This window comes from Loxodonta africana, chromosome 5 (genome assembly GCF_030014295.1).
Source record: "Loxodonta africana isolate mLoxAfr1 chromosome 5, mLoxAfr1.hap2, whole genome shotgun sequence".
NCBI lineage: Eukaryota > Metazoa > Chordata > Mammalia > Proboscidea > Elephantidae > Loxodonta > Loxodonta africana.
The window spans coordinates 65,291,107-65,310,766 of NC_087346.1; the positions used below are offsets into that span (position 1 = coordinate 65,291,107).

The 19,660-nt window shown below is 34.5% G+C and overlaps 1 protein-coding gene across 5 annotated transcripts in view; it reads right to left on the minus strand.

Moving 5' to 3' along the window:
- Positions 1-615: 615 nt before the first annotated feature.
- NUDT9 (nudix hydrolase 9) overlaps positions 616-19,660 on the minus strand; it is a 51,632-nt gene continuing 32,587 nt past the window's right edge. For 3 of the 5 annotated variants that reach the window (XM_023553267.2, XM_003414093.4, XM_023553268.2), the window contains exons 3-8: positions 17,225-17,320; positions 13,922-14,008; positions 8,667-8,778; positions 6,460-6,606; positions 5,322-5,406; positions 619-2,729 (exon numbers count right to left, since the gene is read on the minus strand). In XM_023553267.2, coding sequence (XP_023409035.2) covers positions 2,551-2,729; positions 5,322-5,406; positions 6,460-6,606; positions 8,667-8,778; positions 13,922-14,008; positions 17,225-17,320 — 706 coding nt within the window. In that variant the 3' untranslated portion in view covers positions 619-2,550. Of the gene's footprint in view, positions 2,730-5,321; positions 5,407-6,459; positions 6,607-8,666; positions 8,779-13,921; positions 14,009-17,224; positions 17,321-19,660 lie in introns of all 5 variants that reach the window. The other 2 variants (XM_010594057.3, XM_064285581.1) reach the window with 2 other exon arrangements.

Sequence of the window (19,660 nt, forward strand, 5' to 3'; positions counted from 1 at the left end):
GATTAAGTTTGCCTCTTATATTTTTTTTTTTTCTTATATAGGAGTGGTTCGTGGTGCCCTAAATCACAACTGTAACATCAAAGATCACTGATCACAGATCACCATAACAGATATAATAATAATGAAATAGTTTTAAATATTGAGAGAATTACCAAAACATGAGACACACGAAGTACGCACATGCTGTTGGAAAAATGGCGCCAACAAACGCTCAAAGCGAGCTGCCGCAAACCTTCACTTTGTAAGGAACACACATCTGTGCAGCACAATAAAGCGAAGCCCAATAAAACAAGACACGCCTGTACTTAAAATTGCAAATCACAGAAGATTCATAATCTTAGTAGTGAATACAACAAAGAATAGGTTTTATAACCAGGCAAATAGGAATTCAAATTGCACCTCTGTCCTACACTGAATTAACGACAGACAACATTTGTGATTTTAATTTCTTCATCTGTAAATGGGAATAATATCACCAAACTTCACAAGACTGTTAGGAGGATTAAGTGATATAATGTAGATTTTCAATAAACGGTGTCTACTATTACTATTACTACTTATTTTGCTAAATGTCTCTAGAGTAAAAAAAAAAATTATATTTAAACATGAGAAAAGCAAATATGAAGACAATACTACCTAGTGATAACAGGAGTGGGCAGTACCCCAGAAATGTCTTAAACTAACATTTTAATCTAGTTTTTCTCTACTATAGATGGTGCTGCATATAGTTATCAGAAGATTGCCTACTTCTATCTTATCTACAGTTTATAGTAATTGTATCATTTTGTACTTTGTCAATATTCCAGCGAAAACTCCAAATACTGTATTATCTATAGACTGTGTGCTTTAGTCATTGCCAAATAAAATTTGTAATGTTTTTATTAATGTCAGTTTAAATGTATGAAAAGTATTAAAAATAAGGAAATGTCATTTTCAGAGAATCGCTCAGACTTTAAGAATTTTTAAGTAGTTTCAGTTTTAGAATTCTATTTTAGTGCCAGGAAGAATTTCTTCCTGCCCAACAGGCAAATCAGGCTCTTTCATGCTGGAGGAAGGTCTCTCACCTAACGGGAGGTCCAAGGCTTTAAGACCTTACTGCATACTCTAAAGATGAGAATTTTATGGATTTTAGAAAATTGGCACAGTACATCTACCCTTCCAGGGGGTTTGAGGCAGTGTCCTAAAATCAAACAACTTAATCTTTCTGCAAAAAAATGTATGATCAGTTTAAGGGGAATAAACCTTCCTGTTAGTTCAGCTCAGGTTTTACCACCGCAGAAGTTTTGACACCAAACTGACAAAAACGAAAAACTTTTGATTTACCTTAGCCCTGGTTCTGCCCTCTAGCTAACACCTTTTTCAAGTATCTGAAGACAACAATCGTATCACTCTCCCCTAAGTTACCTCTTCTCCAGATACTCCATGTGCAGTCTAGCTGGAATGAAGATGGAATTATGACAGTCCCTACTCTGGGGTGACAGGAGTTAGCACGAAGGGACTTTCCCAGTGGATGTCACTGGTTGACATTCTTAGCCAGAATGTGATACACATGCCCCCAAACACAGTATCGTAAATGGTGGCACCAAAGCAGTGTTATTTTTCTTTCCTCTTCCCTGCTTCCAAGAGCCCCTAGCTAACCCTCTCCTTTTGTCTGACATTTATAATATTGATAGAGCATCTCTCAAAACCTTATTTCAATCTTAACATTCCCTTCCCGACAAAAATCACTTTAACTCTCAAAACTCTCCCTCTGTCTCTGCCTGTCAATTCCTTTCTGAACATCTATTTTTAATTCATTTCCAACATATACGGTTACAATAGAGTAAGATAAGCACATTGATTTAAATTACTAATTTACTAGGTATGTTTTTTAATTCAGAATTTTTGAAAATGAGACAAGCTCTTGTTCACTGATCGTGAGTGATCTTTATTGACTGAAAGAGTTTTGATATTTCTTCATTAAACTGATGACTTTCAAGTTAAGAATACACAGAAAGTTGCCATTTTTTGAGAGCAGCTTCAACAAGATCATATAATGCAAAAATTAAAACAAATAATTTGAAGATAAATCAGATTATACATTAAACTATATATCCAATGGTGTTGCTCCTTTGAAAGTACTTGATGTGGCAAGAATATTCTTCAGATATCAAAAGATCAGTGGGAGAAAAAAAAGAATTCACAAACAAGAACTAAATGAAAAACAGAAGTTACACAGATGATCAGAAATTTCTCTTTATTCTGATTGCAATTCTTCAAAGAGCATTAGTTGTCTAAACTTGGTTTAAGCTATGCTCAAATAGAATACATAAAATATATGACTACACTCCTCTTCTTTTGAATGGAAAGCTGAAAATCCTATTTTCTATTTTACCGTATTTACTAATATTATTCTGATGCAAAACCGAAATGCAAACCTTGTAAATGAAAATAAATAAAATAATTCCTAAGTGCCCTACCCTGGCCTTTTTATAGTATGAGTTCTGTGACACTTCCTTCTTTTCAGTACATGCTCCTTTGTTGGTCTTTAGCTTACATGGAGACTTCAAGCTATAAGCCAGGGCAGCCAGGGTCAGAGTCCTCACTCCAGTGCGCATCTCGTTTCTCTGCCACAAGTTTGATGAATTGAGAGTGGCTGGCATAAAGCTTGAGTTTATCGCTGATGTCCACCCATTTCACTTTTCCAGCATCATCTCCAGCTTCTAGAGTAAGATTATCCATTATCTCGCCTGGTCACCAAAGAAAAACCATCACCAAGAAAAAGTAACTCATTTATTCATTTTTTAAAAACATATCTTCAAATATTCTTACTAAAAAGAACCTTAAATCATAACTGTATTAGATGGCCAAGTGAATTAAAAACTAGAATATTCTCAAATGTCCAAATTTTAACCAAGTTTCTAAGTTTTCAGGTAGAGGCACAACTAGGAAAACTTTCCTTATTAAAAAGTAAGAATATTATCCTTTAAAAAAAAGAGTTTATGTTAAATGAACATGAAACTTTACATCAAAATAAATTCTACAGAGTATAAAGATTAAAACAAAAATTTTTTTTGAAACAGAACAAATTATTGGTGATTAGTTTTATAGTCTTGAGGTGAGTGGACTTTTCTAAACATAACACCAAACCATAACAAAATATTTATAAATTTAATTATCAAACATTTAGAAATAAGTGACTCTCAATCACTGTTGTAAAAATGGCACATTTCTGGAGAACAACTGGGCAATGTTCATCAAGAGCTTTTAAAAAGTAAATGTTCTGATTAGTATTCATTCAGTAATTGTTGGAGTGCCTCTCCTACATCAGACTCCATACAAAACACTGTACTAAGAACAACAAACAATCCAGCGATTTATTTCAAAGAATTTATCCTAAGGAAATAAACAGACAAGTCTGCTAAAGTATTTAAGGTAACATTATTTATGACAACAACAACAAAAAAACTTTCCATCTATAAGACACAGGTTAAATGATTACACGATGGGCCAGATAAAATGATGGTCCCACGTGGTCATTAAAAATGAAGTACATCCACATCAACTGGCACGGACAAATGACCGTATTGTATTTTTAAGTAAAAACGCCAAGCAACAAAACAAAATTGTAGTATGAGCTTGTTTTTATTTTGAAAACAACTGTATGATGTCTGGAAGAAGACAAATCAAAATGTTAACAGTGATTACCTTTGGGTAATAAAGTAACTAGTGGTTTTTAAATTTTTTCCTTTACACATCATCTATTTTCTAAATAATTTACAATAGACATGTATCGCCTTTATAGTAATATAAAAATTACCTTATTATAATAAAATATACAGCTACTTAAAAAAAAAAAGGATCTAACATTTTAGCACACAGGTGGTTTCTAAGTTCCATCGCTAAAATGATAGCTCTGTGCATCCTCATCACAGTGATAAAATTCAACCATTAAAGGAGAACCAGCAATTAAAAAGTAAACCTGAATCTAAAAGTTAAACTGAAGTATCTAATTACCTAAATAACAACTTCCTCTAATATCATACTCTTTATCGGAACTAATAATGTCTGAAGAGTTCTCTTCCTACCCTCTTCTGATCGTCTAATAAATTACATAAACAAACCTTTTAAAAGTTGGGGGGGTGGGGAAGGTGAATACAGTGATTTGAACAACCCATAAACTACGTAATAAACCTCTGCAGTTATTGTTTTTAACGAGTTATTGTTTTTAACTAAAAAAAAGTTAAATTTATCAGCACGCGAGTCTTACAGTCTTGCTTCTAAGTTACCTTTTATTTGTATATTTCTGCCTCAAAATATTTCTTTAAGTTCTCGACACCCGAAAGATCAACTCTTTCTATTACTATGGTGAGAACAGTTGTAAGGAAGGAATGGAAATACATTGGTAGTTTCCTCCAAGTACAAAGAGCAAAAGCACAGACTGTAAAAGTGACAGATCACCTAGTTCTAGCCCCACATTTTAAAAATGAAAAAAATTAAGTCCAAGAGGACAGATGACTTGAACAAGGCTACACAGCTCATGAAGGAGCGTTAAGTAGAACGTTCCGTTCTTCTGACACACTGCCCACTTCATTAAACTACAGATGAAAATAAAAAATATCATCCCAATTTAGCAGTAAAATTTGTGTTGCAAGGGAAGCCATTTAATGTGGAAATGAAAGACCTCATTAATTTTTAAGACAGATTTCCCTCTCATTTTTTATAACAGATTTTACCTCCAATTTTTGTTTAGTCCACGGACCAGAAAAAGGATTCATTTTAAATTATTTCAATACTTGAGATTTTTGTTTTGTTTTTTAATAATGCATGCCTGTTATAAAAATATTTCAAACAATGAGACAGAAATAAATCTCCATTTCCTTTGTCACTGCTATACTTCCCACACAAATTCCCAGTTGTTGCTTTTGTTGTTTAATTTTGACAACTTTAAAACACATAATTTCAGTCCAGAAATTCAACCTTAATTTCGTATGCTAAAGGATTAAAGAAATTTAGTCACTGGTAATAACACTTTTGAGGCTCTCTTCTCTGTATTCTTTTAATAGCACATTTTTGGGTTTATATAAATACAAAACTTAGTTCCTTAGGAGCAGACAGAGATCATGTGTGCATTTCGTACACACACAGAGATCATGTATGTTGTTTAATATTAAACAATATATTCTTACAATCTATAAAAAATGCTGGCATATATTGTCACAATCTATTGCTAATTGGCTTAGGATGTTAAACTAGTCCAGTTTTGATGATGCCCTAGCAGGTTGCTTGGCTTAAATTGATCCTCTAATCTCAGTCAGTTTCATATACACAAGTAAAATTACCTGTTTCATCATGGTAGTTTACTGCTTCTGTCTCCATCCATGCGTTATCAGTGTTTCGAGGATCATCAACATATCCTTTATATATCTATTTTTTATAAGGAGGTAGATAAAAAAAAAAAAAGTCTAGGATGAAACAGGAACGGGTAGAGCAAAAGCATGTTACCTTCTCTAGAATCAGAAATGTAACTATCATAAAACCTTTAAGGCAACATTACACATGCTTATTTTAAATTTCCCAAGGAACCATATTCTCAAGAACCTTTTGAGGCAGCTTAAAATTTGTAAAACCCTCAACATCTCAGACCTTAATTTCAGAATCTGAGATTAGTCAGACTTTGGCCATATAATTTTTAAAAAGAGTCTGTAATTTAAGAATTTTTGCTTTAATAATTCCTGTGATTATCATTTCAGAAACATGAAGGTAGAGCCTTCCATTTAAACAAAAGAGACCTATAAATAAAAACTAATATTTAAGCTACTCATACATAAAAAGATTTTAATCTAGCCATCTAACACAAACGTAACCAAAAAAACTGAACAACATAGAGAAATAAGAAATTCCAATTCTAGAAAGAAACCAAAGCAATCCAAACAAAAGCCAGCACAAAAAAGGAAAAAAAGGGGGGGAGGGGGAGAAAATCCTGTTCCTTTCCTTATGATTTGTGTACATATATAAGGTGGTTAAAAAAATCACCGAGGGTATGTAGGCAAAACAGATAAGAGACATGATTATCAAGCAGAGAAACCCTGTATAACACAATTTAAAATATCCTTTGAAAAAGAGCTACCTTCATGCAAATAAAAATAGGTTTTCTGTTGGATGGGTGCTCAGCATGTACAAAAAAACCTTCTTATGTATTGCATTAGCTCAGAGCTAGTATGAAGAAAAACTAAGAGAAAAAAGTATTATAACAAATAATATAACTGACCTAAAGTTTCGTGGGCTATAAAACTTAAATACAAATCTATTTACAGTGAAGATTCATTACAATTTAAATTATTTCTGTAAATATGTACTTCAAATATACAAGTATTCTATTTTCTTGAGAGAAAGGATCTCGCAGATTTCCAGGTAAACACTAAGTCATTTTCATTAACCCACAAGACTGAATTCCTTCTAGGAACTGCCATTTCTTACCACTAGATGCTCTTGGCTAAAGAGTTGGTGCAATTGTTCCTCTATTTTTCTCTTTTCAGCATTGGATTTCTGCAAGGAGTTGAGAGCTTCCTCACCAAATTCTCTTTTCAGTGTGGCACTAATCTTCTCTCCTGGTTCCACCATGCCCTAACGGTCACATTTTTAAAAACAAAAAAACTAATAAGCTTTGATTCGTTCAATAGATTATTTATTGAGTGATGGAGTGGACATTTATTATTCCTTCTGCCCCATCATAGTGATCCCTATTTTTCTAGGAAATGTTCTTCTCTAAATCATTTCTTTCTAGTGGAAGTAGCCAATGAGTGGCCTCATGCACTTAGCCACAGTGTTTGGTCCAAGATTAGCCTATGGCAAGCTAAGCCAATCACACTCCCTTCCTGTTATTTTTTCAAACTCCAGTTAAGGAAAAAAGGCCTGGAGGCAAGAAAGAACACAGCAAGCTGACACTCTCCCACTGTTCATTCCACTCCAGCCACACTGACATCCTCCCGCCTTACTCCCGCCTTAGGGCCTCTGCACCTGCTATTACCTCTATCCAAGTTGTTTTTCTCTAGATGTCCATAAGGTTCACTCATTTGCCTCCTTCAGATCTTTACTCAAATGTCACCTTTTCATGGAGGTCATCCCTGATCACCCTATTTGTAGTCACCTATCCTGCCAAGTACTTATCATCTTCTAACATATTATGTATTTTACTTATTTATCTTATTTATTGTTTCTCCCACTGTAATGTGAGCACCAAGAGGACAAGGGTTTTTGTTTATGTTGCTCTGTTGGATGTCTTAAATATTAGCTGACAAAGGGCAGATACTCAAAATATAGTGGTCAGGTGAATGACTTCAAATATCATCAATGAAAACAGTTCCCTGATTAATCAGAATTTCAAATGACAATCAAAATATAAGGTCCTGTGATGAAATCATTATTGTAATACTGCACTCAGCATGAGTAAAGTTTGACTATTTGGCTCATACTAATTAGTCTAAGCTTTCATCAGAGTCAGCTGACATCTTTATTTCCATTCCACTTTTATCCTACAAAGAAAAAAAGTTCTTCCAGACAGCAGCGTGTCTATAAAGTCACCCTCACATCACACCGTCTCTATTTCACAATATGGCATAAAATATAAAACCCTCTAACCCACACATACACATTTTTTTAAAAGCCATTTCAAATATATCACTGACATGAATTCAAACTATATCAAGCCAAAGAAAGTACATTCTTCTTAATAACATTTAAAAAACCAAACCAAACCCCTTTGCAGTGGAGTCAATTCCAACTCATAGTGACCCTACAGGACAGAGCAGAACTGCCCCATATGGTTTCCAAGGAGCACCTGGTAGATTCGAACTGCCAACCTTTTTGGTTAGCAACTGTAGCTCTTAACTACTATGCCACCAGGGTCACAGAGATTAAAAAAAAAACTACAAAGAAGAGTAAGTAATAAAAGTTATCCTTTTTATCATGTATAAAGTTAACAGAATTCATCAAAAAAAGCTAAAAATCTTACCCTGGGCTAAGACTGGGGAGTGAGTTTTGAGGAGACCCAACGTTACTGACTGCCTACTATGTAAACAAAAAAAAAACAAAACTAGTTGTCGTATAATGGATTCCAACTCACGATAAGCCCATGTGTGTCAGAATACAACTGTGCTCCACAGGGTTTTCAACGGCTGAGAGACCTTTCAGAAGTAGATCACCAGAGGCCTTTCTTCCAAGATGCCTCTGAATGACTCTGAACCACCAACTTTTCCATTAGTAGTCAAGAGAGTAACCCTTTCTGCCACCCAGGGATTCCACACACTGTGTCCCAGGTTCTTTAGATGCTATCTTTGATAATCCTATAAGATAGATATGATTATCTTTATTTTAAAGATAAGGGTCTGAGCTCAGAATCACCCAGCTGAAAGTGGGAAGGCCAGGATAAAAACGTAGGTCTAACTCCCAAATCCATGATCTTTCACATGGGTTTTAGAAACAGACTTAGACTCTAAAACTTTGTATTCATCCTAAACTTGCTATTGACAATGACACCTCATTATAACAACGAAAGACAAAATAATTACTAAACTGAAGTGCGAAGGAATGGAGGATAAATGAAGTAGGAAAAATCTACACACAGTAAGCTTATAGTAAATAAAGCAACTTAGAACTTAAAATATTAATTTTAATTTTATGCTTACCCCAGGGATTGCCCATTCTCCACAGTCTTTCCTTTTTATTGCAACAAACTGTAAAATATTTTTTCCAGAAACAGGGTTGGTGATTTTATTACCACTACTATCCCTCTTCCACCTGTAAATAGCAATGTAAGATCATAATGAATTTAGAACAAAAACCAAGGTTCTAGCTCAAGCTTGAGACAAAGATCTATTTTTCTGAGTATACATAAATTTACCTCAAATCAGACAGTTTTACAAAAACTACTTTTTTATTAGAAATATTCTAGTTAGCCCAGTTACAAACCATCTTTGTAATGAAAATTCAGAATGTAAATAGTTTTTACTACTTAAAGAACAATCAAAAAATTTTTTTCTAAGCAGAACAGAATTTAAAGGAAGGATCATAAAAGTTAAAAAAAAAAAAAAGGTCTTTAAGATTTTAAGGTGGTAAAAAGCCCAAATAATACATGCTTGTAACAGTTCATTTTGTGTCATCATCAGAAAAGTAGATTATATGATACAGGTTCAGCTGCCCTCAAACGCAGTACCTCTCAATCTTTATGCCCCTCTTCTAATAAACAAAAATCTCACTATATTATTTAATTTTATATTTTGAATTAAGTTACACAATACAGTTTTTAAAAAGTATTAAGGCAATGTTAATTTTAGAATACACTTTTTCTAACACAGCCTCTTTCCCAGAGTGTTAATAAATCTCTTCTCCTTCCTTATCCCCCACCACATACACCCCCAACTACCACATCCACCCCTCCCCTACAATTTAACAACTGTTCTAATAGTCTCTTAGGCAAAGATAAAAATTTTGAGTTTTCAATACTAAATCAAATAATAAAGTCTATGATCTAATCATCACTCTATGAGACTCAATGAAATATACTGGTTTGAATATCAGAGCTTTGAAATTTCTTTATATAGGCTGACTACCATATCTAATTCGTAATTCCTCTCCTGAAAGAGACCCTAATCTAGCAATGGGGCTACATATGTAAGTGAATAAATTATAAGATATTGGGACAGTTTGATGAATATGTAGACAGAAATGAAAGAATAATTAGTACAAGACGACATCTGTTTTTAAGGATGCCAGACAGGAAAAACATAAGCAAGAAACAAAGCTATAAAACAACATAGTATTCAACAGAATTTCAAAGTTTCATGGAATCCAGACTTTCGGGGGCCACTATGACTGGATGAACCTCTGAAACTACTGCCCTGAAATAATCTTTAAACCTTACAGCAAAAATATCCCCTGAAGTCTTCTTTAACCCAAACCATAGTTTAGCTTAATTAGTAAAGAACATCTGCCTTGAGCATTGTGGTCTTTTAAAGAACTATCTACACAGGATCAAACTGACAACAGTAACTCAGAAAGGATAGACAGGAAGCTTAGAGGGCAGTGAGTTTATGTTAACATGGGAAGGAAGGATCTGGAAAAGAGGGTGAGGACTGTAGCACAATTTGAAGAGTACTATCAATGTCACTGAATTGTACATGCAGAAATTGCTGAGTTGGTATATGTGCTGCTGTGTATATTTTCAACAACAGTAATTTTTCTTTTTTTAATTCAGTTCTATGCCAAAAAAAAGAAAGATACCATGTTCAAGAAACTGAAATCTGGCACTGTGGACATCAGTAAGAAAAAAAGAGATGAGATTAGGCTAGAGAAGTAAGCAAAGAGCTTATATGACAGAATTCATCAAATTCATCTGCTTAGAGGGCCAGAGAATATTTTTAAGTAGGGTAAAGCCATGACTAATTTGTATCTTAGAATGCTCACTCACTTTGACAGAAGCATGGAGATTACTCTGGAGGAAAGCAAGACTGGAAGCAAGAAGATCAGCTAGGAGGCTGTTACCATATTCCAGGTGAAAGATGAGGGCAGGACTGAAGGCAGAGACAGTGAGAATGGAGAGAGGACAGGTTGTATTATTTTGTATCTGACATTGTTCTAAGCATTTTAATATATTTACCCATTTAAGCCTCAAAACAATTCTATAAAGTAGTTACATTACCTCCATTTTACAGATACAGAGATCGAGACACAGAAAAGTTAACTTGCCCAAGATTGCATAGCTAATAAGTGGTATAGCTGAGATGTGAACCCAGGTAATCGGGTTTCAAAATCTGTGCTCTAATTACTATACTATTTACTTAAAGCAAACAAATCTGAATGTTTACTCTAATTAGACAGAAAGAGAGGTAAGAAGGCAAATGATGGCTCCACACACTGCATCTACACACATCACACGCAAGGAGCTGGGAAAACAAAGACTAACACAGAGCCTTGCTGTTCATCCAGTCAGTCAGCCAGTCAGTCATGGCTAGACCACAGGAAGAGAAGCTTCAGCTGTTCATAGAGAGACACAGCAGGGAAAGAAGGCAGGAGCAGAGAAATGATGAAGACCCTCTACATCATGTTTACATGCTCCCACCTTTATCCTGAAAGGGCTCATTTAAGGACTTTAAGCACAGTAATTTCTTATATCAAATTAGTACCAAATACATTATCACCAAATTAAAAACAAAATTTCTTGATATAACAGAAGTAATACATCGTTTTAATTATTTATGATTTATTAAATATCAACGATATTCCTATGCCCTACCGATATTCCCTTCCCAATTCTGATGGCTATACCTTACTGTCTATGCAAAACTGAAAAAAAATATTAATTTTTTGACTTGAGTTTAATTCACAGTAATATATTAACACTTCCTATCTCATTTTGACTTCAAAGGATTTAAAGGAACTTCAGATAACTGTACATGGGAAATCTCTAGGAAAGGTGCCTGGGAATCTAAAAATTTAACATTTGTCCCAGAGTTTCTAAACAAGAAAGCATGTAAAATTGTGCACTGTATAATGCATTTTGAACCATAAAGTACCTCAAAGAAAAGGAGGCAGAATCTTTGCTTTAAAAGTTTATAGGTGAAAAAAAAAAAAAGCACCTAGGTGATTCTTGTGACTTATTACTCACTAGTGAGATACAAATATAAAGGAAAAAGCACAGTATCTGGAGCCACATATCCCTGATTCAAATTTCAAATCTACAAAATTTCAGGAAGTCACTTAACCCCAGTAAGTCTCCATTTTCATATCTATAGTTAGTTAATAACTAATCAGAAGAGATGTGAGAATCAAATGAAAAAAAATAGCACCTAGCAGAGTGCCTCAAGTAGACAGATATTTTTAAAAGTCCATTTAGTCTTGTTGACTCTTCTTTCAATATCTTCATTCTTCTCTTCCTAACATTTTCACTGCCACAAATCCACTTAGAAAGGAGCCCTGGTGTCACAGTGGTTAAAACGACCGACTGCTAACTGGAAGGTCGGCGATTCGAAACCACCAGCAGCTCCTTGGAAGAAAGGTGCAGCAGTCTGCTTCCCTAGAGATTTACAGCCTTGGAAACCCTATGGGGTCACTATGAGTCAGAATCAACTGGGCAGCAGAGAGGTTTTTTTAAATCTACTTAGAAGAACTCATCAATTAATATATGCATTACTGACATAGCACAGGAGAGTAGAAAGAACGTCAACTGCAGAGTACAATTTAAAGCTAGACTCTGTCAGTTACGGGCTTTGTATTGCCCTGGGCCATCTCTACACCTTTAGTTTTCTCATCTGTATAATGACAGAGTTCAAACTCAAGGTCTCTTTAAGGTTTACAATTTCAAAACAATTTGACACATAATCACCACATACACTCCCAGCTACTATTTGGTCCACCATACATTAAAAAAAAAAAAAAAAGATAAGCTAATTAGATGCTAACTTTCAAGTCTCTGGCTTTCCTTTTCTGCTGCTTACCCCCTTACTAGTATTCATGTATTTCACACCCTCCTGTCTTTAGTCAGCCTCACCAAAACTGCAAAGAAAATGATACTGCCATTAGTATTTATGACTTAAGGTCATCCACAACAATATTTTAACTCTTCCCATAACATTTAAAGCACAAAGTTTCTACAGGAATTTTAGACAGACAGGTAGGTAGACAGATAAGTAGGAAGGTAAGTGGATAGAAGGAATGAAGAGAGGAAGGGAGGAAAGGAAGGAAGATAAAATTTGGAGTGAGAGATAAAGCTCCATTTTGGCAGAGGAAGTGATAATGCAAGGAAGAGAATAAAACAGGGTGAAATATAGGTACCTCTCCCAGTAACTTAAAAACAAGAGGTATTAACTTCCTAAACTATGAAATTTTGTTTTGTTTTGTTTTGTTTTATTAGATAGAGAAAAACAAAATCTCATAGGAAAGAAAAAAAAAAAAAGGAAAGGAAAGCTCCTAAATTATTAAAACTAAAAAAAAAAAAAGTAACAATATTGAGGGTTTATGCATTATCTAAAAAACAAAAGGGACGATTACATGTGGGAAGGGAGCTGGTCAGTGAAGAAATCTTAAAAATCTTCAAACAAAACAAAGAAAAAGACAGAATATTCTAGATGTATTAGAAAGATGATTCTGATAGAGATGGCTAAGTCCATCTAAACCTAAGATTCACCTACCTTCTTTTCTTTATTCTGATTTATGCTCACTAGGGACCTTCTGAGCATGATTTGGTTTACCAGTCTGTAAGGAAAGAATGCCTTTCCCCTGTTCTGAAACCTTCAATGGCTCTAGTTCACACTCCTTAACTTTGGCATTTAACATTTTCCACAGAATTAATTTTAAATTTGTCACCTGCTACTCTCCTACAGGAATCTTCTGTTTCAACCAAGCTGATCTTTTCACTGTCCCTCAAAGCTCAAACCTCCTCCTGTCCCCCTATCAAAGATTCATGCTTGGCTCAAGTCAACCTCCTTCATGATGCCTTCATTGGGTGCTCCAGTTTGTCATTCTCCACTTCCAATCCGCCAAGGTATTTTACTTGATCATATGTGACATGTTTTATTTCATATTTTCCATCTTCCAAATGAAGCCATAGCTCTTCAATTACAGAGAGCCAAAACTTAAGATTCTTGTATTGTTTTTACATCCTCCAAAGAACCTGCTCAGTGCTGCGAACAAATAGATGCTTGATAAATATCTGGTGAATTAACTTTATTTGATGACGCCTAACTCTCATACAATATAAAATTACACCTTTATAGTTACATCACTATAATTTATTTGCATAAAACCCCTCTAAAGTATAGATGTGTATGTGTGTGTGTGTCTGTGTGTGTGTGTGTGTGTTGTGTGTGTCTGTGTGTATGGCTACAGTCTGTATCTTTCTGATCACTTAGCTCTTTGCTCCTGAAATATTTCATTTGGTTCTTACCTGGTTATGATGGGATCTGCAGCATGATTTGGGCCCCATCGCCCCAAAAGCCCCCGGCCAACCAGTCCTGTCCGTCCTGCAGGATTTCTGGGGGGAAAAAAAAAAGTTAAATGTGTTCATCTTTTTTAATCCAACTTTATATGTCCCAAAAGACGGCAGTAAGAACAGTAAGAGGATACCAATCTCACCTTACAAATTCAGTGGTACTATCACATATCTGGCACTAAATCCATTTCTAAAGTTCTTCTACAATAAAAGAATTTGTTTCAGTTTTTACTACACTTCTAAATTCAAACTAGAACCGTACTGGACTCTTAATATTTGGAGGATGAAATGCTTTGTGCCTCATCATCTGTCTCTGCAACAGTGACTATTTTTCAGGATACCCACAATTCTCTTCACTTTCTCATTGTCTTTCCCTATTCTACTCTCCAATTCTCCCCATTAAAAATCTTTCTGTTACATTTTTAAGTCTATTTTTCCCCACAGGGTATTGGATTTTTATTATCAGTAATATATATGTTATAGCATATCATAAAATATTAATATACTCATTCCTCACTTATTGACATAGATAGGTTTCGAAGACCAGGTCATTAAGTGAAAACTGGTGTTATACAAACATGTAGGATGACCACATCAGATCACAAAATGGAGGATGACTACGTTATTACATAACTGCCAAACACTGAGAATCATGGTCTGGCCAAGCTGGCACATAACCTTACCATCACAGCCAGTGGTACTCTCATCTTGCACCTCAGTGTTCATTACTGCCAGACACATGTTATTAATGCACAAAACAGTCAGATAATAAAATTCTTTTATTGTTGTAAATGCGAAATGTCGGATAACGAGATAGTCAATAAGTGACGAGCCCAAGCCCACTGCCGTTGAGTCGATTCCGACTCATAGTGACCCTATAGGACAGAGTAGAACTGCCCCATAGAGTTTCCAAGGAGTGCCTGGCAGATTTGAACTGCTGACCTGTTGGTTAGCAGCTGTAGCTCTTAACCACTACGCCACCAGGGCTTCCGAATAAGTGACAAGTAGGTGTATTATTTACCATTTCATAGAGTTCAAGTATATTAAAACATGAATTTTAAGAAAAAGCAATTTTATAAAAATATTAACTTAGTATTTAATTTAATGTCATAACCCAATACTAAAAAGTTTGTTAGCTAAATATATCGCCACTCATCCCTAAGTAATTTTCTTCCAGTTAAGTCTTCAAATGTTCAATTTTTATCACATACCAGTTAAATGTTCTAAACTGTAACCTTACAGTAATACTGTATCTTTTATTCTCCCACTATATGAAAGAAAATGTGTCAAAATTTCTTTCTGAAACATCTTTTTATTCTGTTCCTGTGACTTATTAAAATTGAAGGAATAAATTTTTATATTACTTGCCAGTACATTCAGAAATGTTTTATTAAGACTTGCAAATAAAGACAGAAAGACAAAACACCTGTCCAGCTGACGATACTACTTTTCAAATCCACAGGAGGAGGGGCAGCAACTATGCTATTTCATAAAACCACACACCCCTGAAAATGAATGATCAAAGCCAATACTAAGAGAGTGTTGTCAGATTTATAGATAACCAAACCTGTAACTTCTAAGCTAAAAGCTGTGGAATAGACATATTGACTATCCTTTAGCCTGAGAAGCAAATAAGGCTGTTTGCAGAGACAGAAATGAAGCCAAAATACAGAGAAAAGCAGGATGAGACAGAAAGATAGTCCTGATGGATTTCCAATTCCACTCTTTTCTAAAGTTAGCTGCATTGGTGCTTTGGGCTCCTTTAGACAATCCTACAGCCCTTGAATAATTTTCATATTTTGCTCGGGCAAATTTAAGAGTTGGTTTCTATTAGTCAAATACTCTTAACTAAAACACCATGTTATCTTGGCTTTGTTGTCTGTTCTTTTACATGTGTAAGTATCTTTTAAATATCTTTTACCCAGAAAATAACCTAAGAAATAAGTCAAATGCCAGGAGAATCTGACTTTAGAAGGCTCAACAGCAAAGAACATAAAAAGGTAAGTTGTGACCAAAGGAAGACTTAAGCAAAACTGGAGGACAAGATTGGGATCAGGAGCACTATGATTCTAATGTTCTAGGGGAACTAAGAACATAAACTGCAACATTTTTATAAGATGATTACCATGATGACAAATTTATGGTCCTTCTTTTGTTTTATTTGAGACATGCTAACTTTTATATGAGGAGTCCTGGTGGCACAGTGGTTAAGTGCTCGGCTGCTAACTGAAAGGCTGGCGATTCAAACCCACCTGCCTCTCCATGGGAGAAAGATGTGGCAGTCTGCCACTACCCTATGGGGCAGTTCTACTCTGTCCTACAGGATCACTATGGCTCAGAATCAACCTGACAGCAAAGACTTAACTTTTATATATCTTCCTAACTTTTAAAATGTCTTCTTAAGGAAAATGGATAATTCTGGAATTTTACAACAGTTCATTTTTAAAAGTATAGAAAGAACTTTGATGTTCAATTATTGTTTGGTTTGGTTTGGTTTATCCTTATGTGTTTAGATAAATTTTTACTTTAAGACTGTTGTTAGCTGCCACGGGAAGAAGCTCTGACACATGGCGACCTCATGCATAACAGGACAAAACGCTGCCCAGTCCTGCATCACCTTCACGATTGTTGGTATGTTTGAGCCCATTGTTGCAGCTATGTCCCAATCCATCTCGTAGAGGGTTCCCCTCATTTTCACTGACCCTCTACCAATCTTACAATGTTCTGCTACTATCCATAAGTTATTCATGGCTAATTTTCAGAAATGGATTGCCAGTCTCTTCCTCTTTGTCTTAGTCTGAAAGTTCCACTGAAATCTGCCCACCATCAGTAACCCTGCTGGCATGTGAAATACCAGTGGCATAGCTTCCAGCATCATAGCAACACACAAACCATAACACTACAACAAACTGACAAATAGGTGGTGGTACTTTAAGGTATTATTTCATTTAACAAATGAACTACGGAGATATAATTTTCAAGTCTCTCTTGTTAATTTATCTCTCCCTTCAAGATGAAGTTACAAAAAGATCCTCCGCCACTTATAAGCTGTATACAAACAGATTACAGTCGTTCTCTTTACCTGTAAAATGAAACTAAAAATATCCACTCACAGAATTATTGTCAAGATTTAATTGGATCACATATATAAATTATTTTGTACAATGCCTGGCACATACAAGCACTCGGTAAATGTTGATTATCTTTTCTATTTTATTAAGACCCATTGTTGTAAGATGCTCCATCCACAGTACCTACCTAGGTCTTCCATTTTCAATCTCATACAGGCCATTCTGGCTCTTTCTCTGAACATGCCCATCTTTCTCATTAAACTTGGGAGAAAAGTTACTTTCACTGTAAGGAGAATACCAATACAAATAAAAAATAATGATTCAATACTGCCAATAGCATAATAATGCCAATCAATCTGCTATTTAAAATGATAGAATATATATTCCTATAATAGTAATTAATATAAAGGCTAGTATTTATTTACAAACCCGTCTTACTCCTTCAAAACAGCATCTAAGAAAAAAAAATTTTATTTTTTTTTACAATTTCCATCTTAAAATTTCCAAGGATGTGCATTATCATTGGACTCAATAACCCCTCTAGGAATGAGTACTGGAAAAAGCAGAGCTCCTCTTACACACTACAAAAAAAGCCTACATTAGTATTCGCAAAGAGGAATTGGCTGTGTGCACAAAATGGTAACTACTGGTTCTTATGTGGTTCCAAAAATAAGATTCCTTTCAATGCTTCTACCAAGTCAAAGTAATTTTAATTTCTTCAAATGTGCACTGATTAATATTTTTATCAAAAATATTTTATCAAAGCAGTGAATTTACCCTACAAACAGCATAATAAATATGATATAGACACATTGGAAACAGACTAGATCTTGGTGTGAGGAGTACTTACAGAGTTGGATCAAAGTGAAAATTTACTAAGTTATACCTGCATGCTTAAGAAATGTCCACTTTACCACATTTATGTATTACCTCAACTTAAAAAAAAAAAAGTAAATGGATATAATATAAATAAGCTACTTTCCTCACCACTCTGACATCATCGACATAACCACACTGACAGTGCATAAAGAGTTGTGCAGCACTAAATAGTTCATGGCCTGGGAAGTTTTCTGACATGGGTTTCACTTTTTTTTCTTGCTCTAATTCCAGTATGTGAACATAAAAATATTTGTGGTCTGTTTTGAGAATAATTCCCAATTTGGATGATCTTTTCTCAAGACTTCTAGCCAATCTGCCACCTATCTAATATAAATAAAAAAGAATTAAACAGTAAAAGACCACAAAACTATAAAATCAGAGTTACAATGCTCTCGAGACTCTAAAAATTTACCGTTTAAAAAGCATGAACCACGCTGTAATTGAAACATTAATATTAGTAAGAAGATTTGATTTAGATGGTAATATAATTTCAACTTTTGAAAAATAAGCTGAATGAAAAAAAAAGAAAATATATTCAATCTTCCTTTAAGCTATCTAGCAGTCCTGCAAACATCATGAATTTTAACTGAACTTAAGGTGTGTGTAAATATGTATACGGATATATAAATAGGGTGAAATGGAGCTCATTTAAAATTAAAATAATTTCTTCAAATGTTATTTTCATGATTAATAATCCAAGTAAAGTTACAAACACATCTTTGGATAGAATTAAAAACTCTGGGTCAAAATCATGGCACAGTAGTAAGTTAACGATGTTCAACAGCCTACTGACTAAGTCTGGATCGATTCAACCACCAGTTTTTTTTATTATTTAACTTACTAAATAATGCCTTCAGAGGACTATGGTTTACAATAAACCTGCCAATTAAATCAAACTTGTCAAAGTGTTCTAAAATTAGGGCGGCAGTTTAACAGAATGCTTAAGAGCATGAACTCTGATGTCAGCCTCAACTCAGGTCCAAGCTATCCCAGTGACGAACTCTGTGACAAACTTCTGTACCTTCTTTTTTTTTCCCCTTGTAGAAATAACAATAGTGTCCACCTTCCAGAATGCTTGTAAGAATAAATAACGCTTATAAAGCACATAATACGCAGCCTAACTCATTGTTAGTACACACACAAAAAACCCCAATTATTACATTTATTATTAAAAGGAACACAAATATAAAATGTGAATCAACATAGCACTTCTATGACTTTAATCAAAACATTTTTGCTTGCTTTTCTTTTTCCCCGCTTGCTCTCTATTCCTTTTCACACTGCATTAATTTTCTATCATTCTTGGTTAACAGGAAAAAAAGTTTTGAAAAATATTTTCACTGCTTCAAACACAAGTCTAACTATGTTGGAAAATAACTACAAAAAGATTTTCTATTGATAACCACCACCAAACAAATGAAAAGAGATACCACTACCTGTTATTTCATAAAACAAAAAACTCTATAGCCAAAGAAATTTATCTGTTTGAAAGGATTATCATAAAACCCCCAAAAGAATACATAAACATTGGCTGCCTAGCTTCTAGCTTTGGCAAGAATTTAAGTAAAATGTGGAAACTGAATTATAACAAAGCCAAGCACTAAATAAAAATAATTTTTCAGTTGTCAAAATGATAACTTACAAATACAATCACTATCTTCTCTGTAAGATACGTAACAACTATATGTACATATCTCTGTAAGACACATACAGCTCTGTTACATACAGCTAATGCCTACTAATT